The following is a 27,805-nucleotide window of genomic DNA, read 5'->3' as shown; positions in this document are numbered from 1 at the left end:
GCTTCTCCTCTGCTGTTCTGCCCACTGAAATTGGGGTGTATTCGATAAATGTCTATTGATTTTGTTCTATCTCAGGTGTTCTTTCACCCATGGGCCACCTGCTTCCACCCGACCTTGCCCCACATTTGGGGGCCCCCATCCAGTCAGAACAGAAACCACACACAGTTCACCTGGCAACAATTGGTTCCTTTATTTTTCACTGTGTCAGTGTAAAACATGGTGCAACTAACCTTACAAATCTTGAAGGAAGAGAAATCTCCATATAGGCAGAATCAGGCATTTATGGCAGATTCTTGGTTCAAGGATGAGTCATGGAGAGGCCTCACAAGGTTGTCTGTCCTAAGACAAGAGGAACATATCCAACTGTTCAGGGCCAAGAAGGCATAGGATCATCTGTGGCTTGACGAGAGCTGTTCCTCCCAATGCTCCCTTGGTGTTCAAACCTCAGTCTTTCTACACCAGACAACATCTTCCTTGTCTGCAAAACTACAAGGCTTTGAACTGACTGCTCTGCTTTAGATTCTTGAATCTGTATCCCATTTGCCTACACAAGGCATTTTACTGGTGGAAACTTCCAAGGTAATCAGCATGGTCATCCCTCTGGACCTGAGTATGTGGTGTAGTGGTTAGAAAACACCTGGGTCAGTTAGTTAACCTTACAGAGTTGCTGTATCCTTCTTTTGGAAATAAGGCTTCATTACTATCATCCCAGTTCTTATCATCTTTATCATTGTTATTTTATTCAGAGACTCAGGCCTCAGGCAAAGTTGCTAAACAGTCAAAACCAGCTCCCCAACAGCTTTCTCATATCCCCTCCCTGGTCACTGTTTCTCCTCCTCTCTCTCTCTACTGTTGAATTCTTGGCTCCTCTTAACCTTTTCCTGAGATCTGTTCCCTCATCCTCACACTTTCACAACTGAGCACGCTTCTATTCTTTTCTATTCCCTGTATGGATTGACTTCTTCCCTATAACCATAGACTGCTTGTTACACATCTTAAAGGAATTTAAAATGGTCAAAGGAGCCTCCGAAAAGAGAAGCCAGGACAACAACCATGGGCCTGATGGTTTTTGTTTCTCCTTCACAGAGGTTGTCTTTGGGGGCAGGGTCCTCCCTGTCTTCACAGGATAAATAAACCTTTGTCTAAGAGACCCTATCTACATTCAGTCTGTTTCCTACCCCTGAAGTTTGCTCCGGGACTTACATGAATCTCTCTCATTCTTCCAGCCACTCACACCCTCAGCTCACTTGGGTTGGCCTGACTCAAGAGGTTCCAAGAGCCTGCTCCAGTACCCTGGTCCAGAAAGCAACATCAAAAAGGCATGTTCCAGTGCTCTGGCCAATTAGAAGTTCTCTAGAACAACTTGACCCCTAGTAGGGATCTTAGGATTGTTTTTAATTACTTTTTTGCATATGTGTCTGTATTTCATCTACTTCCCCTCAACTTTTTGTTGTGCAAAATTTTAATTCTAGTGTGGAAATAAAGGAAGACCAAGTAAAGGACAATAAGCAAAGGCTATTTTTTCAGAGTTGGCTGTAGCAAGGAAGTCAGTCATCATCATTCAAGTTTTGGCTGAGACTCAAAGGCAGACAGAAAAGTGGGAAAGCTTTATAGTGGGGAAAAAAGGAAGGTTTTACGTGTGCCTTGATTGGAGGCCATTGGCTTGGGGAAGCTGTAGACAGTCTACCTAGAAGCAAGGCATCCTATGTGATTGGTTAGGGATGCATATTTGGCTTTCTCTGGTTGGTTCTACATTGGAAGCAGGACAAACATTAGGAAAGCTGTAGTTGTTAATCAAGTCTTGGCCATTTGGAGCTGATTGTTGCAGGATTATTCCTTGGCTCCCTGGATTATTCCTAGAGATAGTGGTCTGACTTAAAGATAGTAGGCTGGTTTCCTGAGCTGATGAACATTGTAAGGGAAAAATATAAGTTAAAAATAAGAGGCTTGATTCTCCCTGTCAAAAATGAGGAAACATGATTACCCTCCTCTCCTTTTCCTTTGAACATTTACTTTAGAAAACTTGCAAGAATAAGTACATCACAGTGCTTTGCATTACTATGATGAATGATGTAATTAACATGTGAGACCATAAAGGAACTAAATATTTAAGTAGGGGCTCAATAAATGCTCAAAAGACTATCTGCTACATTCATCAAAAGGAACATATTATTTACGAGTATTTAATTTTCAGCATGGAGTTTTACAGCACAGGCCACTACCTGGCTCGCTCCATACTGGAATTAGGGACAGAATTTTACATTGCAATGTAATGCGAGTCTCCTGCTGATCCAGAAGGATCCTAGCGGGAACTTTCAAATGCCTTAAATTGACCATGGGGCATTTGATACATAGATTGGAAGATAGAAAACCTGTCAGAATTCTCTAACCTTTGGGGAGCTAATTAATTCAATAGGCCTAAGATCCTGCATTTCTAGTAACTTACCAGGACGTGCTGACCCTGTTGGTATCTGAACCATACTCTGAGTATCGAGGTCTTGAATTTCCTGCTTGTATATAAATTTTCATCATCTGGACTATTAACAAGGTAAAGATAGCAGGAAATTCAAAGTTAAACTCTCTGGAAATATTGCAGAATACTAGAGTTTAGAATCCTAGCATTCTGTGTTGAAGAGGGAAGGAATAACTATGTGCCAGATAAGCACATAGCATTTATCTGTATTAGGCTTCTTTCCAAAGGGGCTGCTATGTATTTGCTTCAGATACTGGACAATTAAAAGTGTGGCAAAGGAAAGCTAAGATACCTGGCTTGTGAGTCTCTGAGAATTTCTTGCTTGAACTGCACAACCCAACATAGCAGCCACTTCCTGAGGGGAGTAGGCCAAAGCTCTTCCCTCCACTGAAGGATCCAGCGAGTTCAAGGTAAGCAATGATTACTCAAGCACTATCCAGTGATTCGATAGGGGAAGCCATGCATACTGGTCAGTAAAGGAATTTCAGCCAGATACAGGAGAGGGTAGTATTTCTCTCCTGGTAGGAAACTGATTTCAAGTCTGTGGGTTTTGATGCTGAACATGCAGAATGCCAGTATCAAGGGAGCTCTGCTGTAAAGACCAGGTTCTTTCCTCAACAGGAAACTATTGCCTGATCAAAAAGGGCTCAGGTCACTCGCATCTTATGAGATGCTGTCATTGTTTTAAGTTAAAACAGAGTTATAGAAACTCTGGTTTATTTAAACGTGTATGTTTACCAAATTATCCCTAACATACACATACACAAGTATGCCTGTATAATCGCATCTGGAGGTCCTATCAAAAGACCTTCCCAAGACCTATCTATAGACTCTGAGTTTGTTATCTGGCCCAGCAGGGGGTATAATAGTTTAATATTTAAACTATTTTATTAATATTTTAAATATTTTAATTTTAATTTTAATATTTTTATTTTAGGTAAGCTCCACGCCCATCGTGGGACTTAAAGTCATGATTTTGATATCAAGGGTCCCATGCTCCACCCACCCAGCTAGCCAGGCACCCCTCAAACTATATTTTAAATATTTGTTCTCTCCTTCCCCACTTTTTTTTTTCAAGTACTAAAAAGCCCCAGGCTCTTTTCTCTCTTTCAAACTGTTGCTTCCTTACTTTACACATAGAGGTGGCTACTCATGACTTCTAGGTTCTCCCCAACTTGAGATTAACATCAGTCTTCCCACATCAGTCTTTCCAAAGTGGAAGACTTTCCTGCACTGCTGAAAGCAATCACCTCACACTCACTTTTTTCCTGAGGATTCTGAAACACAAAGTGAAATTTCTTAGAAGTCCTACACTTCAGCCAAAAGGGCTGGGAGGGGCATTGGAATCCCTCTGTCTCCAGCGGGTAGGGCAGCAGAAGCCACATCCTTGACCATTCCTCTAGACCGTGAGTGCCCACTGGTCTTCCCTGCCGACCATCTCCGAGCTGACCACTGCAACTCACTCCTGACTCTGGGAGCTTAACTTATTCAAAGCCTACTGGTGGACACCCAGCTTTGCTCAGGGAGCTCAGATTGCCCATGAACTTGAACCAGAGAGAGGAAAGTAGAAGGTGAAAAGGAGCAACCAGGAGGCACTTAATTTGTTGTCTGCAAGGAGGGATCAGGTTGGAATAGGGTGGAGGTGGCAGGGTGGAAGGGAGACGGCCCAGCAGGCAGAGGAGCCTGGCTGCGATGGGGTGCTGATGAGGCTTAGAAGATGCCGCCTCTGACCTCTGAGCGTCCAAGACCCTTCCGTCGCAGGCCCCAGCCTTCTACCCCCTCTTCCCTCTCCCCCCCCCCATTCATCAGATGCTCTCTGCACCCTATATCCAAGCAGCTTTTCTAGAACTTTTCTAGAAAAAGTGGCAGCGAGGGCGGGAGCTAGAAGGACCTTCGCCCCGTGAAGATCCAGTGAAGAACAACTTTACCTCTCTCGGCCCACCCCCAGCCCCCGACCCTCAAGCCACCAAGACTTGGGGAAAGACCTCGGAGAACCCTCAGGCAAGGAGAGGCAAGAGGAGGTGGGGGCGGGGTGGGGGTGCGGCTTGAAGTTCGGAAACAGATTCCTGGGAGAATTTCTGGTTCAGGAGACCCAGATATGGCCAATCAAAAACTGCAAAGAAGAATGTAGATTAGAATCCAGGGCCTTGAGCCAAGTTGAGTTCATGGACAGGTACGAGAGCCCACTTTGGGTCAGCATAATGCAGTTATCACTCATGAAAGTTTTATCTAGATTTCCCTCTGCTCCTTTCAAAAGAAACTGTATGGAGCAAGTGGCGCCTGGACCCAAGGGAAGCCAGGAACCCACCCCTTGGGGGGGGGGGCGTTCCTGGAATTCAACCTTGGTGGGGTGGGAGTGGGGGTCACTGTGGTCCCTACATAAGGGAAATAGTTTCTATACTACAGCAGTGTGGTAGTTACTGACCCAGAAGGGGCCGCAAGTAGACCCAATCTCCCCATTCTGACGGAGCCTGCAGGACAGGGCGACCAAGGAGTTCCCCTTGAACATGGTGTTAGGCTGGCGAGACCTATGAATGAAAGGGCGCCTCCTTCTGGATCTGAACTCCGACCTCGTTTGCACTCAGGCTCACAGCCACAGACTAACGACTCAACAGCAAGGAGCCCCTTATCCAGTCTTCTTTCATCTGCAATAAATCGGCGGCAGGATTTTTTTTTCCTGCGTCTTATTGCCTAGTTTTTTAAAAAGGCAGAACTCTTCCAAGGACAATCACACTGAAATGGTCGTTGACTACTTTGTGGCTCATTTCCTAGGCGTGTGAGAACACGATGATTCCTTTCCTCCTGCTCAGATCCGTAGGGGTGAATGAAACACTGCAGGGAACCCCACTGACCCCGAAGAAAAGTCCGAATTTTGGGCGCGCATGCTGGATGGGTATATAAGTTAAAGGCGGGGAAAAAAAAGACCTTCATATGGTGTGGTAGTGTGGCCGAGCGGTCTAAGGCGCTGGATTTAGGCTCCAGTCTCTTCGGAGGCGTGGGTTCGAATCCCACCACTGCCATCCGTGTGTTTTAATGTAACTGCAAATCTTGAATTCCCTTCCGTGCTAAGACAAAGTTATCCTTACAACTCCTTGAAATTCCTGTTCTCCTTAGTTCCTACCGCACCTGACACTGGTTTCTCTATTTGCAAATCAAACCACCTCCGTTTACTGCAAGAGAATCACCCACTTATCTCCAGATATCCACTACCAGGTTGTATCTGCACCCGGCTTTCCCGGTATCAAGGATTTTGCACTACTTATGTTCCCTCAGTCCGTAACGCTTTTGGTCGTCTTGTAAGATCACGTTCACACTGATTTCATTCTTTTCACCCTGTTTAGGGATCATCGGGTCAGGAACACTTCCAGAAATGGCGTGGCCGCCCCCATCAGCCTGCTGCTGACACTGCTTCAAGAGCTGCAGCTCTATACTCCGAAAATAGCCTGCACAGACACGATTTGGGTATTAATCACATTACTTTTGTAACTGAATATAATGAATGAATGAGAAAACGACTACTTAGCAGGCTTCAAGCTCTCAGGCACCATCGGTTCATGGAGGTAGGGTTGAATATGTAAATAGTTACTTTTAATTTCATTTTGCAGGTGGGTTTCTAATTCTAAAACACTTCCAAGCTGATTCTGGCTGACTCCTTGCATCTGGCCCAGGGAGGGTGTGCTGTGAATGGTGTTGGTTTAGCCACTCCTCTGTCCTTCCAGGTGAATCTACTTATCTTGGAGACTACTTAGACTTGGAGACTAAACCACTAACTGCAATACCTGTGTAGAACCTGATTCAGTGTGGGAAAGAGAAGATACACTCAGGGACTACTTCGTGGTGTCTTCTCAGAAGGACTGTCCCACTGCACTTTTCAGCCATGACCATCTCTATTACCTACAGTAGTACTCCTGGATTAGGGCAGGCTCCTCCTTTCAAGAAGGTAGAGAATTTCCCAGCATCGCCATGAGGAATGAATGAAATAAATGGAGGAGGGAACTAGGACTCTGCAAGAATCAAGGTCTTGGGCTTTTCATGCTACATTTTTATTGTGCCTTCTTTTTTTATAATTTTCCCCCTCCCCATTCAAATCCTCTTCCATGTTTCCTAGGCCACCATCATGTCACTTTGGATGACTCCTCTTTGGTATTTGCTTCCTTTTCACCCACCTCTCACCAAGAAATATCTTGGCCACCTGAGGTTTTCACAAAAGAGGCCATATTTTTCTCAGAAATTGAGAGATTTCTCTCTTAGACATGAGAGGAAACAGAGACAAGGCAGCTGTCTACAAGCCGAAGAGCAGGACTTTGTCAGACACCAAATGTGTTGGCACCTGGATCTTGGACTTCCCAGTCTCCATTACTGTGACCAATACATTTTTGGTTTAAGCCACCCAGTCTATGGTATTTTTGTTATAGCAGCCTGAACTAAGGCTAGCAGCTTTAGATTTACAGCAAAATTGAGTAAGAAAATACAGAGTTCCTACAGACCTTCTCTCCTCTCTGCCCACCCCACAGACTCCTTATATCAACATCCTGTACTAGTGAGATTTGTTACAATGAATGAACCAACAATTATACATCATCATCAACTAAAGTCCATAGTTTGTGATGTGGGAAACAAAAGCAAATGAAGAATTAAATTCCCTTACTGCCTACAGCCCTCTGACAAAGCCTTGAACCAGGCAGAGTGACTCTCCTCTGAGGCTCAGCTGCCTCGATGCTGACACTTTGCTAAAGGCAAAAGGCAGTCTCAGCTTAACATTGTAACAACCCCCCAGGATTCTGTAAGTCTACTTTAACATACAAAAATTGCTCTGAGGGTTGCCTGGGTGGCTCAGTTGGTTAAACAGCTGACTATGGCTTAGGTCATGATCTCATGGCTCGTGGGTTCGAGCCCCACATCGGGCTCTGTGCTGACTGCTCAGAGCCTGCTTTGGATTCTGTACCTCCTCTGTCTCTGCCCCTCCCCTACTCCCGCTCTGTCTCTCTCTCTTTCTCTCTCCAAATTAAATGAACATCAAATTTTTAAAAATAAAATCCCTTTGGAAACTTCCTTTATATCTACCCCCACCCCAAGATACATGTTGGCAATCATACTTCAAGCTTATGCCCTCTGATATATATCTGAAGGGTGTCATGACCGAGTTTTTACTAACCAATTATAAATGACCTTTTCCCAACGATAGCCAGCCCCCTCAGGATCTTGAAAACCTGTTTCCAAAAACACCTTACAGACTTATGCTATCCCTAAACCCTCCCAATCTGAAGGTATATTATCAGTCACCCATCACAGCTCCAGTACAGCTCTTTCTGCCCACAGGTCCTGTCCTTGTGCTTTAATGAGACCACTGTTTTGCACCAAAGATGTCTCAAGAATTCTTTCTTGGCCATATGCTTCAAACCCCAACATTTCCTCATCAGTTTACACTAGAATTTACTCTTTGTACTATGCCCTCTATGAGTTTTGACAAATGTATAATGACATATACCCGCCAGTACACTGTGGTATAATACAGAATAGTTTCACTGCTTTGCACCAAAGATGTCTCAAGAATTCTTTCTTGGCCATATGCTTCAAACCCCAACATTTCCTCATCAGTTTACACTAGAATTTACTCTTTGTACTATGCCCTCTATGAGTTTTGACTAATGTATAATTACATATACCCGCCAGTACACTGTGGTATAATACAGAATAGTTTCACTGCCCTAAAAATTGTGCTCTGCCAATGCACCCCTCCCTCCTTTCAACTATTGGCAACCACTTTTACTGTCTCCATAATTTTGCAGTTTCCAGAATGTCATATACTTGGAATCATGCAGTATGTAGCCTTTTCAGATTGACTTCTTTCACTTAGTAATGTGCACTTAAGGTTCTCCATACTATTTCATGGCTTAATGTCCCATTTCTTCTTAGTGCTGAATATTCCATTTGTATCAATGTATCATAGTTTATTTACCTAATCACCTGTCAGAGGACATCTTTCATGCTTCTAAGTTTTGGCATAAAGCTGCTATAAACATAAATGGGTAAGTTTTTGTATGGACATAGTTTTCAACCCATTGGTGGTAGTTTACCTAGGAACATGATTCCTGGATTGCATGATAAGAGTATGTTTGTAAGAAACTGCCAAAATGTCTTTCATAGTAACACAGAGTATGTTTAAACTTCATTTTGTAAGGTTAAAACACTGTTGGTTATTAATGTAATGTATACATGTGATATATTTTGAAAAAATTCATAAAAATATAAAGAATACAAATCACTCACAAATAACTATATTTTGCCATATTTCCTTATCTTTGTATAAATTTCTTTGATAAATTTCTAGAAATAGAATAGAATACTTGATCAACCATTATCTTTTTAAGGTTCCTGATTTAGTTTTTTAAAAGATTTAAAAAAAATTTTTAAGTAATCTCTACATCCAACATGGGGATTGAGCTCACCTTGAGACACCCCAAGTTTCCTGATTTATAATGCCCAATGTCCTCCAGAAAGTAGTGCCATTCTACAAGAAAGTACTCACTGCATCCTGGTTAGTAAAATATTAGCCAACATTTTCTAATGTGGTGATGAAACAATATCCTCTTGTTTAAATTAGTATTTCTTATTAATAAAAGAACATCTCCATATGCATATTTCGTCTTTTGCATTGCTCACTCTCTATTGCATATTTACCCTTTCCTAAAGGCAGACTTTCTATTTCTCCTTAAGCCCTGATTTGCCTAGTATGCATTATTTGCGCTTATGAAAAAGTGTAGGTATCTGGTGAGGTACAGCGCAGCTACCCCGGTATTTAATCAACGTAAACTGGCTCTAAAGATTAGAAGGTAACAGATTCAAATCTAATACGAAAGCCATTAGTTCACATTTGCTGAGTATACTGAACCACATCTACTCCATGATCAGAAAGAAGATAAGTGAAATTGGGTTTCTTGGCAGGTGGAAACCTGTTCTCTTGTTGCCTGAAAATAGAATTAAAAGGGATGTTTCAGGTCATCCGGTTAGGAGGACAAAAGTTTCAGGAAGTTTTGAGTGGGGAATTACATCAAAACGACAGGCACCTCCTTCGAGCCGGATTCGAACCAGCGACCTAAGGATGACGGCTGAAGTTTCCCTCTACAGTCCTCCGCTCTACCAACTGAGCTATCGAAGGGTACGACTCTTGGGCGTTACTGTAGATTTTTGTGGATATAGTACTAGCTAGTGAGCAGTCTGGCTTCTTTTTATTTGAGGTTCGGACTAAGATTGAAGCTCATCAAGTCCCCAGAAATCGAATCTATAATAAATCGAATCCCGGGAGAAGCCTGAGGCGTAGGACGCAGACTCTGAGACTGAGAAAGTGAGTGTGGAAGCAGAGCAGAAGCCCAATTGGGGTTTATCTGCCTCGTTTCTGGACTAAAGTGGCCGATTAAGCCACGAACCAGTGCTCCAGGAGCGCAGGAGAAACTGGGCGCCCGGATGGCTGCCCTTGGACTGTGCGCGGGATTCCAGGCTGCCGGGGGTCACGGCTATCAATGGGCGGAAGCTGATTTGCTCTCTTCCGCAAATACGGCGATGTAGCCAACCCATCCAGTCTTCTGGCAGAGTCTTGAGGAATCCGGTTCCTTTCCTACTTAGCGAAAGGTACACACACATTGACTTTTCCTCGGGATCCCAGGAGCCCCGATTCTATGACCTTCAGTCCCAGATCTCCAGGATCTGATTTCCCCGAAAAGATTACGCATTTTTCCCCCTTCATCAAGTCTGGGTCAGGAAGTAGACCAAAAACGGAGAACAATTTTTTAGGAAAATAACATCCCCCAGTCTAGGCTCCAGCGAGATTTGAACTCGCGACCCCTGGTTTACAAGACCAGTGCTCTAACCCCTGAGCTATGGAGCCGCCCTACAATCCCAAATTTACCATTGTATCCCTTGTTTTAAAAACTGCAGCTAAACGGGCTTTTATACCCAGACAAAATTTAATGGGTGATTCTAAATGAAAAGAAATTTGTTTTGAAGGAAATGTCTTCAAACAAGAGAATGACTAAGAAGCATGTTCCTTACCAGGCCTAAACTCCAATGTAGGTGTCTGGAAGACGACCGGTAGCGCCCATAGCACAGGCTCCTCAGTCTCAGTCCTAACAAGTAGCTGAGCTCCGGCAACACCAGGCCCTCGAGTGAGTCCTGGGGTAAAGTGGGGTAGGGGGAGGGCTCCTTACAGAAAAGAAGGATGCAAGATATGGCCGCGACCTCTTTGTCTCCAATCTGCGTGGACTCCTAAAACTGACTGCTCCAGCTCTTACAGATTATGATTGGGGATGTTTTATGCCTTTTTAAAAATTTATTTTTTAAGGGAGGTGACTTTCTCTAAGCACAGTTCATACCCGTCCGACCCTCAGAATCTGGGGACCGCCACGGTGAAGGCATCCAGATCTCCCTCGCCCCCTCCCCAAGGCTTTCAGCGGAATCGGACCCGGCCACGGTCGAATCTGGGCCTGAAACCTCCAGGTTTCCTGAAGCAGAAGCTGGCTAAAAGAGAGTAACCCTTTCCTCGGTCCTTTAACTTCACTAACAACTTGGAGTCCCCAGAGGCAGCTTCTCTCTGGGCCTCCAGGCTCCCCTGACGTCTAGAACAAAGTGGAGACACGTGAAAGGGTGAAAAAGAACACTCCTCTTTTCCTTTTCTGACCTCTGGTCTCAGCCTGCCCGGGAGTGTGGTGCCTGATTCAGGAGATTCAATAGCTATTTATCGAGTGTGTACTGTGTGCCGGAAAGGTGCTCGGTACAGAGTAGACAATGTGACCAGGGCAGAGACGAGCTAGAGCCCAAGAACTTCGTTCTCTGTGCAGAAAGCACTGCAGGGCAAGGACAACTCCCTCCCTTCTCTTTCCACCCACGATCTGCTGGGTGATACAGAAGCGAGAGGGTCCGGCCTTCTCAAAAAGAGGTCATGGGAAGCTAAAAGGAAACAGCAAAAGCAAGCCCAGTGGACTAAAGCAATAGTTTTAGGATTTGACCTCCATGGGGGCATAGTGTCGAGCTCCTCTGTTGGTCCTGGAGGTAACCTTTGCCTCTTGGTGAAGTCGGTGGTTCTTATTTTTCCTATGTCCTTTACACCCCGGTGCGCCTGCGGGGGTTCTGGTCCTAACCCTGTAAGCAACCAGATGCCACCTCGGAAGGGTCGCGGACAGGCTCGCAGCTCAGCCTGAACTCCTTAATGAACATCCCTATCTCTGGGACACTGTGGCTCAGATTCCTCCAGATGTGCACATTGATGTTCTTAGGGTCTGAAGGAAATCACTGGGCTTTATGAGAAGAGTCAAAAACGGTCAAATAGTATGATACAACTAAGGAAGATTAATGAACATTCCAAAAGAGGAAAGCCCCATTCTGTGGCTGGCTCGTTGGTCTAGTGGTATGATTCTCGCTTTGGGTGCGAGAGGTCCCGGGTTCAAATCCCGGACGAGCCCAGTGGTTTTTTTTTCACCTCCTCCCCTCCTTTTTAGAGCCAAATACAGCCAATACGGCCCAAACTTAAATCCACCCACCTCTCCTGAGGCCCGTTCCAACCTGGACCGGTTTCGAGATCAGCTTGCGTGCAAGTTGGACACTTCGGAGGACCGATACAAGGACAACGAAGATGCTACTGTGAGCCATGGGCTTCGTGAGATCCGAGCGCCCCAGTCTGCCTCTCACAGGCTCTTTTGTCAGGAATAGCTTGCTCCGTTCAGTGCTTATCGAGGCACATTGCGCGGAGAAAACCTCGTGCACTTCTCACTAGCGCATTTCACACGGAAGAGAATGGTACCTGGAGATGTGTTGGGATCACACTGCCCGACCAAAACCCTCTTTCTGGGGCCACTGGCCCACTGCAGTGATCCCTGGGCGGTGCGGAATCCAGCCCCCGCCTGGGAGCAGCGGCGCAGTTAGGAGCCGACTGTAGTGTGAGGTGTCTACCTGAAACCTTAGAATGTGGTTGACTCCGGCTTGTAGAAGTGGCCCAAACCTGTGAACTGCTGAAATGATAGGCCTTCAAACCTGCTTATCTTCCCAAACTGCTTGTACGCAGGGAATCTTCGAGTTTCTGACTGACTCCATCCATATTTGTCCTTTCCGGAGTTGCTAGGTTATGTGGCTAGACAAGAAGAAAGAGTTTTGTGATTGGTGATTGGAAAGTGGGAAAATGTAGAGTCTGCCAGGATGCCCTGACTTCCAGTCGTTTGTCCCCTCAGAAATGTGATACACCTAGCCTGGGCTTGGATGTGTTTGATGTATTTGCTACCGGGAGATGCACAGTAGGAAGCTGGATATAATGTTGTGGGGTTCCAGAGAAAGATCCGAACTAAAGAAAGGAATTTTAGGAATTAAAAGCACTGTAATTGTATATATGGTGGTAGTGGTAGCTACATTTGTGGTGAGCACAACATAATGTATTGAGTTATTGAATCACTGTGTTGTACACCTGAAACTAGTGTAATATTGGGTTTATACAATACTTCAATTAAACACACACACTGTAGTGGTTAATGTTCCTTTGGCTAAGAATGTACAGGGAAGAGCATTCACAGAGAAAGAATTTAAAGACCTGCCCTGGTGATCATCAGTGTTTAAAAAGCTGATAATGCAATCCAGTGAGTGGAAGAACTGGAAAAGGAAGCCTCCCGACAGTCACTTACTTGGACAGCTGATTTGGTTACTCAGGGGTGTTGACAGCCTTTACCAGCATTTAAAGCAGAAAGTATAGGAAAGATGACAGAGCTGGGTGGGTTGAAGAATGAGGGGAAGGTGTGGACATGTAGGTAAAGAATTCTTTGTAGGAGCTTGGCTGTGAAGGGGGAGGCCTAGATCTTTCACATATTTGGCTCAAAGGTCTTAGGGGTAGTTCGTGATTATTTAGTGAGTCCTTTCTTTTCACAACCTCAAAGTTTCCTTGGGTTATCAAGGACTCGTAAGGACTTTTAAGACCAGCACTCATGAAAGTGGCACCATTACTGCTCCTCTTACTGTGGTAGGAGGCACAGGAATACTGGCTGGGCTTATAATCAAGACAGGAAGAACCCAGCATCACTGGAACAGAGGCAGAGAGGAGCAAACTGAAGGGGAATAGCTCACAGCCTGAGAAGGGAGGTGAAAGAAGGAAAGCCAGTTCTGAAAAGCAGAAATAAGTTTAAGATGATCTTCGGTGGGAGAGAGGGGTGGGTTTCAGAACTCAAATAATGGTTATATTATCTGAAGTTCCTAAGAGTCTAAGTCTGCTTTTTATTATTTATCTGTTGACTCTTAGAGTCCTGATTGCTTGTGTTTTGTAATATAACAGCTTTTTAAGTGATATTGATTTGTGGGAGCTGCTGTGGGCCTTTAGTGCTCTACACTATTATGAACATAACCTGTCCACCTTGAATCATGCAAAAGGGTCCACAGCAAATCACCAGTGAGCATGACTATTTGATACTTATTCAGCTCTTATATAATCTGTCCTTTCAAAAAACAACGTGATGAGATTTTGCTGTGTTCCAAATTACCAGGTACTCTTCTGGTTGGCAAGAAAACAAACTAAGGTATAACCCAGCCTCTGTCTTCAAGTCATTTTTAAAAATAATGTGCAAACGGATAAAATGGTGCCAATTGCCAGAGGAAAATGTTATCATTTAGGATTCAAAGTGGAACCACTACAAGTAATGAAGAATAAGATTCATCATAATAGGGGCGCCTGGGTGGCTTAGTTGGTTAAGCATCCGACTTTCGCTTGGGTCATGATCTCGCGGTTCATAGGTTCGAGCCCTGTGTCGGCCTCTGTGCTGACTGGCAGCTCAGAGCCTGGAGCCTATTTCAGAGTCTGTGTCTCCCTCTCTCTCTGACCCTCCCCTGCTAATGCTCTCTCTCTCTCTCCTAGAAATAAATAAAAAATTAAAAAAAAAAGATTCATCATAATAGTCTGTGAGTTCCTTGATGGCAGAGACAATGTATTTGTACTTCTCCATACCAATTTATTTCCCAGAATATGGTATTCAATAAACTTTTATTGAATTGAGTCCAAAGTCATTTCCTACAATAAAATAATTTTGGAAACAGATGTTTTAACACACTTTATTGCCAAAATATGGGGATGCCAAAATATTTATTGCCAAAATATTCCTTCCAAAAATATTATAAACTGTGATATGAGTTCCTCTCTTTGGCCAGTGTCTGGGATTGGCTTCAGGCTTTTAGGCTCCATGAAATTAGGTTGTTTTTAAGGCAATAGTTCATCTGCTCTCTGGGCAGTGCTCCTAGATCACTCCTGAAGAATTATTTTCCCCTCGCAAACCACTGGTCATTCCTTCCATTCCTTTAGTTTTCACTCAGAAATCTTTGGGGATTGAAATATTTAGTGTGTTTTTTTGTGCATATTATTAATAGAACTAGATGAAATCATTTCTATTTCCAGAGCCCAGTGAAGCTTTATGGCTATCTCTTTGCATGCTAATGCTCAGCTTGCCAATGTTGAAGTTGAAGTGCTGTCCATACATATATGGTGTCTATCTATACACACTCTAACATGGAATTAATCCCTGTTTAAAGAGTGACAGCCTCTGAAAATTTCTTTAACAAAAAAAATACTAGAGAGGGTAAATCAATTTTTGTATGATCTCCAATGTTGTTTTGTAACCTCCTTTATCATCCCCATTTCTTTGCATTATTATTTGTCTCTCAGTCTTCTCCTCTAAAATCAAAGTTGCTTGAGGTGAGGAACCATTTCTTGTTCCTCTTAGCATATATCACTGTATCCAACAAAGATGCTTAAAGGACGTTTGCTGAACAAATGAATACATAAATGGAAAAAATAAGTGAATGAAAAAATAAGTGAATATTTGTCCAAGATTTCCAGGGGCACCACAAAAAGGAATCTTCACTCCCTTTCAAATATCCAGTGAAGTACATAAAATGAACCACAAAGTCTGGTTCCTGGTAGGTACAGCAATAGTTGGCATTTGTAATTCTAAGTCCTTGTCCCAATTCCAATTTTACTGAAAACAAAACAATACTAAACACAACAGACATAAGGATGTAAAAAAAAAGTGGACAAATGAAAGGAACACAATCTCATTCAAAAATGAGTGATGTCTTTACATCATCTTTATAATAAAGTGCAAATTAGAAAACCACATCAAATGCTATTTTTCATGAACTTTCTCTTGGATCTGTTTTTGCAAAGACATCTGGAATTACTGTGGGGGAAGTGAATAAGTTCCTTATTCAATTTACTTTACCTCTTTTCCTCCTGACAGTAAATGCAATGTTCTTCCATAAAGTGTATACAAAAATACACAGGTTATCTATTTTTATATTTTTATGTATTTTTTAATGTATTTTTATGTATTTTTAAGATTATAAAGAAATTTTTCTTAAAATTCTTGTTTTTCATGAATAACTGAAAGATGCTACTGAAAAACTTTAATCAGTTTTTAACTTTTGGCAAAGGTCACACATAGATCTCCCTAAGAATTGGATTAAAACTGTGGATCCTCTTCCCAGACAAATGCATATAAAGTCAAACGCCTAAAATTTACATAGTAAGGCAGCTTATAAATTTTCTGAAGTTCATCCTTAGACTCCCTGGTGACCATGGATCCTTAGGTTAAGATCTCACTGGCTGGAGAATCTTATGATGTAATGATGATATTGATTTATGATATACCAATAATAATATGGAGTTATGTATGAGATAGAATAAAGGAATGTTGCCTGAAAGAGAAGAAGGGTAGACTTGTGACTTTGGAATTCTCTTGTGATTCCAGAATTCAGTCATTTGGTGATGTCCATGATAACCATAGAGAAAAGAGTGACAATGGAGAAGACTTGGACTTACAACTGGTTATTACATCTCCCTTCATTTTCACTTCACTCTTTCTTACTAAATCTCTTAGCTAGTAAAAGTTCCCCCCAAAAGCCTGCTACCACCTTCCTAAACATATCCTTCAAAGCTTCCTTGACTCGCTCATTGCGTAAGGCATAGATGAATGGATTCATCAGTGGTGTCACAAATGTTGTTACCACTGTCACTGCCCAGTTAGTATCCACAGAGCCACTCTGTGATGGTCGCACATAGAGGAAAATGGCACTTCCGTAGAAGAGGGTCACCACCATCAAGTGGGAGGTACAGGTAGAGAAGGCCTTCTGACGGCCTGAAACAGAGGGGATGCGCAGGACAGCCAGAACTATGTGGCCATAGGACACAGCAGTAATCATCAGTGAGGATACAATGACAAGAGAGGCCAGTACAAAGTCCGTTTCCTCCAGCTTCTCCGTGTCGGTGCATGCCAGGCGAAGCAGTGGACCACTGTCACAGAAGAAGTGCTGCACCACGGCGTCCTGTTCACAGAAAGGAAGTAAGGCCACAGCCACCGTGGGGCCAAGCACAGGGAAAATTCCCCCCATCCAGCAAGCCAAGGCCACCCGAAAGCACACAGCACCATTCATGAGCAAGGGGTAGTGCAGAGGGCAACAGATGGCCAGGTAGCGATCCACAGACATGGCAGCCAACAGCAGGAACTCTGAGGCCCCAAGAAAGAAGTAAAAATAGAACTGGGTGATACATGCAGCAAAGGAAATTGTGTGTTGCTTTGAGAGGAAATTGCTCAGCATCTTGGGAATGATGACGGAAGTGAGCAAGATCTCTAGGCAGGACAAGTTACCCAGAAAGAAGTACATGGGAGTCTGCAGGTGAGTATCAGCTTTTACCACTCCAACAATCAACACGTTGCCTGTTAGAGTCAGCAGATAGACGAGAAGGAAGACAGAAAACAGTTCTGCTTTTGTGCTGTTGAGATTCGGGAAACCTGCCAGGACGAACTCTGTCACACCACTGCTCTGGTTCCCACCAGGAGCCATTACCTTTCCCACCTGTGCAGCAACATGAACATGATCGTGGTGAGGACACGTCATCTCCAGAACAACCCTGAAACTTATTTTATCGTGATATGGCACACATTTCCCCACTTTCTCCAATCACTGTTAAGATCTGAAGAACCTGAGGTCCTCATTTAATTACTTTTAAAGCTGGAAAATATTTTCCAGAAACGGTGGCAAAAACTTAGGTATGAAAAAGCCAGGAGCCTCCATTCTCAGATCTTAAATGGCGATGCCTCATTATTATAATAATGATACCACTGAGTATCCGAGTTGGGCAAAAATATAAAAAAATGATTTCAAGAAGAATATGATTCCCATTACCAGGATCAGGACTTGAGCCAGTCTGCCTGTTTTTGAATTCCAGCATCTCCATTTACTAGCCAAGTAGCCTTAACCACTTCTGCACTCCTCCTCGCTAAAAGAAGCAAGTTAAATGAGAGTACAAATTATTCAAAAGAGTTTCTAGAGCTTAGTTGACAAACACTGTGGTAGATAAAGCCCTATAAGTTAGGGCACCAGACTCTAGGCTTGGCTTGCCACTTGTCTTGGAAGGCAATCAATGCATCCAGCTCATTTGTCCTTGAACTCCTCAGCTACAAAATGAGTCGTAGGAATCTAGGTCATTAGTACATCTATTACATTAAATTACCCTTTTCATGAAGAATTTCCCCAGCAACCCAAGGATCTAACTGAACTCAGCCCATCATAAAATGCTTGCCTATCTAAAGCAAGTTATGGCTTATTTAAAAGGGAGAATAGGGCTAAACTACATTGAATCACTAGGTCAGGCTTCCACATCTATTTATTTAGTGTCAACTTTTAGCTAAGTATTCTGGGGGAATTGTTTATGCTTTTTCAGTCAGTGATACCAGTCCAAAGGCCTTTTACAAACTTGGGCTCTATTAGACAACTTGCCAGAGACAGAATTAGGAATCCCTGGTAATTACTCATGAAATCAGAAATGAAGTCCTCGCTGTTTGATTCAAATCCTTCCAGTTTTTTTTTTTTTAATTTAACATTCATTATTGATAGACAGAGACACACCAAGTGTGAGCAGAGGAGGGGCGATACAGAATCTGAAGCAGCCTCCAGGCACTGAACTGTCAGCACAGAGCTGACACGGGGCTCAAACTCTCAAAGTGTGAGATCATGACCTGAGCTGAAGTCAGACACTTAACTGACTGAGCCACCCAGGCGCCCCTTAAACCCTTCCAGTTTTAAAGACTACCAACAGTTATAAGAACTAAATCAATGATATTCTGAAGTGTTTTTAAAATGCCTCAGTTATTAGGAGAATGCCAATCCCCTTTAACCATGCAAAGCATGAGAATTGACCTTAAGGCCTTAATTCTCAGCCCTGCTATTGTCTAGTACACAACAGCAGTCCTTATTCCCAGCAAACAGGAACCTCTTTACTTACAATGCCTCTGCTGTGGGTCCTACCTCAGTAGGAAAATTTTTGTGTCTTTTGTCTAGGATAAAGCAATGCTATGGTCTTTCTCCCTAGGGATTCCATGCAGAGACTCAGCTCCCTCCAGCGTCTATAAAAATTGCCTTACTGTCAGTAAAATCATTCAACTCTTGCTCTGTATTATGGATTGGATGCTATACATGGTGATTCAGAAATAAAGGAGACATTGTCACTACCCTCATGTAGCTCACTGCATAATGAGAATGACAGAAAAGTTAATATGTGTCACAGGTGGAATGTCACAGGTAAGAATAGGGTCTAAGGGGGCACATGGGAAAAAATTCAAACTGAGACTTTAGATAGGAAGTATTTTGGAGAAAGGTGATGCCTAAAATAAATACTAAAAAGTGAATATGGATTTGATAGGAGAGAAAAGAGATTTTTTTTAATGAAAAGAGCAGCATGTGAACATAGTACATTGGGGCCAAAGCACAGAACATAAGGCATGGAGTGCAATGAGATAGAACTGATCACCTCAAAGGAGACTCTTTCTGGCTCTCTGTGAGAATATTTCCACTAAACTGAAGTTGACTATACCTTAAGTAAGAGGAAGATGAGTCCCGAACTTAAATATGGAAGGAATCACATGGGACGCTTGGGTGGCTCAGTTGGTTAAGCCTTTGACTTCAGCTCGGTCATGATCTTGCAGCCCATGAGTCTGAGACCCGCGTCAGCTCTCGGGCTCTGTGTTGACAGCTCAGAGCCTGGACCCTGCTTCAGATTCTGTGTGTGTCTCTCTCTGCCCCTCTTCACCTATACTGCCTCTCTCTGCCTCTCAAAAATGAGTAAATGTTAAAAACAATTTTTTTAAATATGGAAGGAATGGCTCCTACCTACCCCTGAATGTCCTTGCTGTCTCCATGAAGGTGGGGGATCACCTTGTAAGAATTCTCTTTCCCTTTTTATGGCTCAATGGTCTGCTCTACCCTGGTCCTTTTCATACCCGGTAGTGTGAGGCTAACAATAGCCTGGAGTTCCTAAGGATGGGCAAAGCACTTGGGAAAACAGGCAGTAGTTAGATAATCCGTTTCTTCTCTTGTGTTTTTCTCTTGGGTATAATTCCTCAGTTGCTATTCTTCTGCCTTGTAAACAAAGGGGCTTTCTGATCCTGAGGTGGCTGCATCACATTGTCCCTTTTTATGGGCATGTACAGGTCAGCCATCAGGGCTCACCTTTCTCGCCTTGTAGAGTGTCTTCTGTAATGTGATCACTGTCTTAGCCTTAAACAGGCACACTTAAAGTGAAAGACAATGATCTCACAATGCTCCATGGTATGGTACTCTAAGAATAACATGGGGTTGGAAGGCAAAGGGTAGATATGGACAGGTTAAATCATTCATCTATCTATGAAAAGACTTACTGCACTTACCTACAGTTCTTTTCATCTCATAGTTGAAAAATGTTCCATTTAAAGGCAGGTCTCCATTTTTTTTGTGATGAGTTTATGCAAAAACTGTCAATTTTCCTGTTCTAGGCTGCAACCTCCCTGAATCCTGGCATTAGCCTAAGTGCAGAGAAGGAAAATGCTGAAGACTTGTTTCTAACCAATCTGTCTATTGTAGGACAGAATCCTTCATGCATAACTTCAGTTTCCAGTGGAGATGCCTCAAAATGAGGATTGATTAATCTAGACATCAGGAGTCTGGTTAGCAGCAGTACCTGCTAGAAAAGTGAGACTCAAGTGTTGAGGTAAAACCGTGAGAGAGAAAGAGAAAATAAGTCTGAAAAGACCCAAGGGAGATTTGCAATTCAATGGAAATTTTCCAGACTCTATCACTGATAAATCTGAAAAAGAGGCTGATCCTTCATCCAACAAGGGATGACTGGGAATGTTTCTGCCTCCATCTGCCAACCCTTCCCATCCCCCCACCCCCTCACCCCTGCCCAAGCCCAGCAGCCCCAAAAGGTCTGGGGCAATACAGTGGGAATGAGAGAAAAAAAAAATTGAGTTTGACCAAGTGTGGAAGACCATAGTCATCATCCAACTTTCTTCTGCATTGCACTCAGGGAAATGTTAACTCCCCAGGTAACACAGACATTGTGTCTTCTCCCTGAGGACTTAAAAAGATATTGGGAATCCCTACCCTTGCTCCTGGTTGGCAAGTGATAAGAGCTCTCAGGGTATGAAAAGATAGGGAAAGATACTCTGTCTCATTTCTAGCTGCTTCTTCTCCCAGCCTTGTACTTTACCCTCTGGTAATATATACCATACCACACATCCAAACATTGTTTAGAATTCTGGCCCATTGTTCATATTTTTTCATTTGTGTCTACCCTACGCCCCTGGCTGAGGACTTGATTAATTCCCGTTCATACTCCATACACTCTGGTGTATATCAGTTCTTCTGAGAATCTTCTACCTACCACTCCCTATCTTACCACTCTGCCTGCACTCCAACCTGAACTGGGACATGTTCTGCTGACCTCAATCTCAATACTTAACCCATTGTATTGTAACTCCACTTTCTCATCTGTGTCCCCTGCCAGACTCTGAACTCCTAGACAGGAATTATATTTTGTTCTCTGTATTTCTAGTGCCAAGCACAGTGCCTGGCACGCATTGTGTGCTCAATAAATGGTATGTGAACTAAACTGCTCTGAACCCCAGACCTGAGAGCAGTGGAGCAGAGGCTCTTGCAATGATAGGCCAAAAAATAATAAGTTATAGTAAAGTGATATATCTGGGATTTGCTTCCAAATAAAGTGATTGGGGGGTATAGGTAAAATTAGCTTGGCCATGAATTGGTAATTCATGGACCTGTGCATTGGTTACACTGTGATTCATTACAGTATTCTATTTTTAGTATGTTTGAAATTTTTTATAAAACCTCAGAAATATAACAATCAAATCTCTAAAGAAAATTCTAAGTTTTTAGAAATTAGTTAAAAATTAAGGTCAGAAATACTTTCCTAAAGATAGCAACTCTAATGCCACAAAATTAGCCAACTAGCCACTGGGGAATGTCAAATACCATGTGGGCTACTCAGAGGCAGAAAATGTAAAACTATAATGAACTACCAACTCCAAGAGGAATTCAACTCTCTAAGCAACACCCTGTTTTCTGATCCAAAAGCAATGGAGGCAATGCCAAAACACACACACAGAGAATCATAGTTCAAAATGGGGAGATTGGATCAAAATAATACACTGAGTAAGGAACCTATCTTTTTCACTATGACAAGTTCCTTAAAATGAAATAAAAATTTCATTTTCTCTTCCTCTTTTTCTTGCCTTTTCATTTTTTAAAATGGTAACTGTATAACAACATAGGAAAACGAGGCAGAGTGCCATTATCAAATGTTTATGTAAAAGGAACTTCCAGGAGGAAAAAAAAAGCAGATAATTGAATTAAGAAGAACAGTGAAATACAATGCAAATCTAAAGTACAAACAGGAGATAGCCACTCCATAGTCCTTAATTGATACATTTTAACGGACCCTCAAATATCACCTGACTTTGAATATAGCCACAGTGGAAAGAGAAGGATAAAACAGGACAAGTGGTTTTAGAGGAAATAGGTAAAGTAGAAAAGAAAACAATCTTTAATTTTTCAAATTCGAAAAAGGCATAAATCTACATCCACTCCCTCCTGAAGCCCCACTAAAACCATAGCATGGAAAAGGAAACAGTAGCAACACAATTTCAGAAGAAGAAAAGCAGATAATTTAGCAGCGGCTGACATGAAAAGGTTGGTCAGAAAAGATGATTCTATTCAAGTGGTGAGAAAAACCAAAAATCAATTCAGTTTATTCCAGAGTCCCTCTACATTTTTGGAAGTGGAGTGACTGGAAGGCCAAGTTAAGAATGGGATGAAAAAGGCTTAAGGAGCCGCTTGGGTCTCCGTACCTGCTTTGTTACCCAGGCTGATTGTCATCCCTCTCTCACTCTCAACAAGAGACTGGATGGTTTGTCTCTGGAACAGGGAAAGCAGAAGGGCTTTTACCTTTGAAACTAGGGGGTTACATAAATTATGTATTATTTATTGTTACTGTGATGTCTATTTTAGATGCCACATATTTAGCAGTTAGATAGGAAACTGAAGACTTTTCTTTGCATTATCTGAGAAGTCCAAAATGAAAGATGCGAAGATACTGTCAGGAGTGCTTCCTAAGATACAAGCCACTGACATCACCATAGAGTGAGGCTGGGAATTCTCAAGTACCATCCATACATACACTCAGCTTTCAAACAGCTACTTAGTTTCCCTCTCTTAATATAAACATTTAACCCAGGATCAGCCAATTGCTGGATAAAAATCAACTAATGTGATTTTATTTGTCTGAAACAAGTAAGCAAGAGAAGATAACTTGGAGGAAACAGTGACCATGTAGGGAGAAGATAACTTTACTTAAAAATTTTTTTTTAAGATTTTATTTTTAAGTAACCTCTACACCCAACGTGGGTTTCAAACTAACAACCCCAAGGTCAAGAGTCACATGCTCTACTCAGCTAGCCAGATGCCCTGATAATTTAATTTAAAAGCGTTGCTAACATGGCGCTTGGGTGGTTCAGTAGGTTAAGTGTCTGACCTCAGCTCAGGTCATGATCTCACAGTTGGTGAGTTTGAACTGTCACCACAGAGCCTGGAGCCTGTTTCAGATTCTGTGACTCCCTCTCTCTGCCCCTCCCCCCATTCATGCATTAGCTCACTCGCTCTCTTTCTCTCTCAAAAATGAATAAACATTTTTAAAAATGTCATTAATGTCTCAGTGAGAATATGTTACAATCATAAGACAGAAAAGAGTATTGCAAAACCAAACCAAACAAAAACCCCTCTGAACAAAAAAGAGCTTTTATGAATTAAAAAATATGATAGATTTTTAATATGTACCATAACATAAAGGCAAGTAAAGCAAATGATTACTAATAGAGAATAGGATAGAAAAGGTAAGAATATGTGAGGGTCAGTAGAGGCTGTGTTTCCAGTTGATTAAAAAGGAGAGGAAAAAATGGAGACACAGAAATCGCCAAAATAATCCCTGAAAATGTACCATATTTTAAGGGCATTAGTTTCCTGATGGTGCTGTTTGACATTCAGAAGGCTTTATTGTTGGGGTCCCTGGTTGGCTCCGTTGGTAAAGCATGTGACTCTTGATCTTAAGATTGTGAGTTTCAGCCCCATGTTGGGTGTAGAGATTATTTTTTAAAAGTTTGTTTGTTTGTTTGTTTTGCTGAAGTACAACAGATCTACTTCTTGAAAATTTTGATGCTGGTGCTTTTGGTGTTATGTTTGAGAATCTGTTGCCAAACCAAGGTGATGAAGATTCACCCTTATGTTTTCTATTAACAGTTTTATTGTTTTAGCTCTTTCATTTGGGTCTTTGGTCCATTTTGAGTTCATTTTTGTATGCAGCGTGAGCTAAAAGTCCAACTTCATTCTTCATTCCTTTGCAAGAATTGAATATCTAATTGTTCTAGCAACATTTGTTGAAAAGACTTTTCTTCCCTCATTAAGTAGTCTTGGCACTCTTCTTTTTTTTAATCTTTATTTATTTTGAGAGAAAGGCCACAGAGGTGTGCAAGATGGGGAGTAACAGGAGAGGGAGAGAGAATCATGACCTGAGCCCAAATCAAGAGTCAGATACTCAACTGACCAAGCCTCCCAGGCACCCTGGCACTCTTGACTATAGATGTATGGATTCATTTTAGACTCTCAGCTCTATTCCATTGACATATTTATCTGTCCTTATGCCAGTACCACACTGTTTTGAGTGCTGTAGCTTTGTAGTTGATTTTAAAATCAGCAAATATGAATCCTCCAACTTTACTTTTATTTTTCAATAATGGTTTGGCCAATTGGAGCCTCTTGAAACCCTATAAGAATTTTAGAATCAGCATGTCCATTTCTGAAAAAAAAATGCAGTTGAAGTTTTGATAAGAATTGCATTGAATCTGTAGATTACTTCAGTTAATAATGCCATCTTAACAATGCAGTTGACCTTTCAACTCATAGGTCCACTTATATTCAGATTTTTTTAAAATACAGTATAGTACTGTAGGCATATATTCTTTTCCCTATGACCTTCTTTCTTTACATTTTTTAAAAGTAATCTCTACACTAAACCTGGGGCTTGAACTCACAACCATGAGATCAAGAGTCACATACTCTACCAAATGAGCCAGCCAGGTGTCCACCTATGGCTTTCTTAATAACATTTTCTTTTGTTTACTTTATTGTAAGACTATAGTATATAATACACATAACATATAAAATATGTGTTAATTGATTGTGTATATTATCAGTCAGGCTTCAGGTTAACAGTATACTACTAGTAGTAAGTTTTTTAGAGTCAAAAGTTAAACTTGGATTTTCATCTGTGCAGGAGAGTCCGTATCCCTAACCCCAGTGTTGTTCAAAGGTAAACTCTATTAAGTCTTTTAAACCATAAACATGGGATGTCTTTCCATTTAATAAGGGATATTTTAATTTCTTTCAACATTGTTTTGTAGCTTTTAGTGTACAAGTCCCACATCTCCTTGGTTACATTTTTTTCCTAAGTATTTTATTCGTTCTCCAGGCGCCTGGGTGGCTTAGTCGGTTAAGCGTCCGACTTTCGCTTAGGTCATGATCTCGCGGTTTGTGGGTTCGAGCCCCGCGTCGGGCTCTGTGCTGACTGCCAGCTCAGAGCCTGGAGCCCGGTTCAGAGTCTGTGTCTCCCTCTCTCTGACCCTCCCCTGCTCACACTGTCTCTCTCTCTCTCTCTCCTAGAAATAAGTAAAAAATATTAAGAAAAAAAAACTCTAAAAAAAAAGTATTTTATTCGTTCTTATACTATTGTAAATGGTGGAATTGTTTTCTCAGTTTAATTGGATTATTTATTGTTAGTGTATAGAAATACAAATGATTTTTGTATGTTGACCTTGATTCCTATGACATTGCTGAATTCATTTATTTGCTCTAATTTTTGTGTGAATGTGTGTGTGGATTCCTTAAGATTTTCTATATAAAAATCATACAGTCTCCTAGTAGAGATAGTTTTAATTTCTTCCTTTCCATTTGGATGCACTGTATATATTATATTGTTTTGTTTTGTTTTGTTTTGTTTCATCTCATCTTGTCTCATTTCATTGCATAACATCCCATTCTATTCTATTTGCCTAAATGCTCTGGCTAGAATTTCTAGTTCAATATTGAATAGAAGTGAAGAAAGTGGTCATCCTTGTCTTGTTCCTGGTTTAAGGGGAAGAAATGAAAATGAGCCTTGAAAGAGAGACTGAGATTAAAAAAAAGAAAAGAAAAGAAAAGAAAGATCAACAAAGAAATCAATTTAAAAAAAGAAAATTCTTCAGTTTCCTATCTAACTGCTAAATATGTGGCATCTAAAATAGACATCACAGTAACCAGTATACATAATTTATGTAACTCCCTAGTTTCAAAGGTAAAAGCCCTTCTGCTTTCCCTGTTCCAGAGACAAACCATCCAGTCTCTTGTTGAGAGTGAGAGAGGGATGACAATCAGCCTGGGTAACAAAGCAGGTACGGAGACCCAAGCGGCTCCTTAAGCCTTTTTCATCCCATTCTTAACTTGGCCTTCCAGTCACTCCACTTCCAAAAATGTAGAGGGACTCTGGAATAAACTGAATTGATTTTTGGTTTTTCTCACCACTTGAATAGAATCATCTTTTCTGACCAACCTTTTCATGTCAGCCGCTGCTAAATTATCTGCTTTTCTTCTTCTGAAATTGTGTTGCTACTGTTTCCTTTTCCATGCTATGGTTTTAGTGGGGCTTCAGGAGGGAGTGGATGTGGATTTACACTTTTTTTTTTTTAAATCAATCTCTTTGCTGACTTTTCTTTATGTATCTCAGTCTCTCTTTCAAGGCTCATTTTCATTTTCAAGGTACATGTTTTGGATGTCCCTTTAATAAAGATGTTAATCATGAACCCGCTCAGTTTTTTTTAGAAAATGTCTATCTTACCCTAGTTCTTGATAGTTTTTCTGCACACATGGTTTTAAGAGTTACTTTCTCTCAATACTGTCTTCAAGCTTCTATTATTGATAGTACTGGGAAGTCAGAGAGTCTTAATTGTTAGCCTTTACAGCTATTTATAAGATATTCTCTTTGCCATTGAGATGCAAGAGTTTCAGTATAATACATCTATGTTTAGATTTTTTTTCTAATTCCTACATAGTCAACAATGTAATTCTCATGTTTGAAATTCAATTCTCATCAGTTCTTTGAATCCATCACATATTATCTTTTCATGTATTCATTCTGCTTTCTTCTCTAGGATATTTTTTCTTACATATTTTTCATTTCCTCATCCCTGTTAAATTCTGGGTGCCATCTTCAGATGTTTATTTACATTTATTAATACTCTCTCAGCGTGTGTAATCCACCAGTTAACTGAGACTTTTATTTCATCAATTATGTCTCTCATTTTAAGGTTATGGGTATTTTTTTTCCTTTTGCAAAGCTGCATGTCACTTTTATAGTTTTGTATTTCTTATTTATATGACCCCGATTTTTTATTTTTTAAAAACATTTCATACTTAGTGATTTTGTATTATTTAGCTGAAAACTACAATAAGTAAGGGCCTGCTAGGTTTAAGGGTTTGTTTGTTTTCTCCTGTTGCTTGGTTCCTGTTTGTTAGGTGATTTTGGAATAAGATTTCTCTTCTGGTTCAGGTTCCTGGGTGGCTCAGTTGGTTAAGCAATTGTCTCTCGATATCATAGTTTCTGGGTTTGAGGCCTGCATCTGGTTCCTCACTGACAGTGCAAAGTTTGCTTGGGATTCTCTCTCTCCCTGCTCCTCCCTGTGCTCTCACTCAAAATAAATAAACTTTTTAAAAAGACATTTTTAATGTTTATTGATTTTTGAGAGACAGAGTATGAGCAGGGGAGGGGCAGAGAGAGAGAGGGAGGCACAGAATCCAAAGCAGGCTCCAGGCTCTGAGCTGTCAACACAGAGCTTGAAGAGGGGCTCAAACTCACAGACTGTGAGATCATGACCTGAGCTGAAGTTGGACATTTAACTGACT

The 27,805-nt window shown here is 41.6% G+C and overlaps 2 protein-coding genes and 4 non-coding genes across 6 annotated transcripts in view; 2 read left to right on the top strand and 4 right to left on the bottom strand.

Annotated features, from left to right (window-relative positions):
* The window catches only part of RNASE12 (ribonuclease A family member 12 (inactive)), a 77,122-nt gene that overhangs the window by 27,298 nt on the left and 22,019 nt on the right, over nucleotides 1-27,805 (bottom strand). The window lies entirely within an intron of this gene.
* On the top strand, nucleotides 5,412-5,493 carry TRNAL-UAG. Its single transcript has one exon. It is a non-coding gene; the product is annotated as a tRNA-Leu (tRNA).
* On the bottom strand, nucleotides 9,542-9,632 carry TRNAY-GUA. Its single transcript is given in 2 exon segments — nucleotides 9,542-9,577; nucleotides 9,596-9,632. It is a non-coding gene; the product is annotated as a tRNA-Tyr (tRNA).
* TRNAT-UGU lies at nucleotides 10,286-10,358 on the bottom strand. Its single transcript has one exon. It is a non-coding gene; the product is annotated as a tRNA-Thr (tRNA).
* On the top strand, nucleotides 11,857-11,928 carry TRNAP-UGG. The gene has a single exon. It is a non-coding gene; the product is annotated as a tRNA-Pro (tRNA).
* LOC120240505 (olfactory receptor 6S1) lies at nucleotides 16,340-17,383 on the bottom strand. Its single transcript, XM_039245266.1, has one exon. The coding sequence runs from the start codon at nucleotides 17,381-17,383 to the stop codon at nucleotides 16,340-16,342; it is 1,044 nt and encodes a 347-aa protein (XP_039101197.1).

Source organism: Hyaena hyaena, unplaced genomic scaffold, assembly GCF_003009895.1.
Source record: "Hyaena hyaena isolate Hyena2069 unplaced genomic scaffold, ASM300989v1 scaffold_256, whole genome shotgun sequence".
Classification (NCBI taxonomy): Eukaryota; Metazoa; Chordata; class Mammalia; order Carnivora; family Hyaenidae; genus Hyaena; species Hyaena hyaena.
The sequence above is the reverse complement of the archived record's forward strand: the minus strand, read 5'-3'. Positions and strand labels throughout refer to the sequence as shown.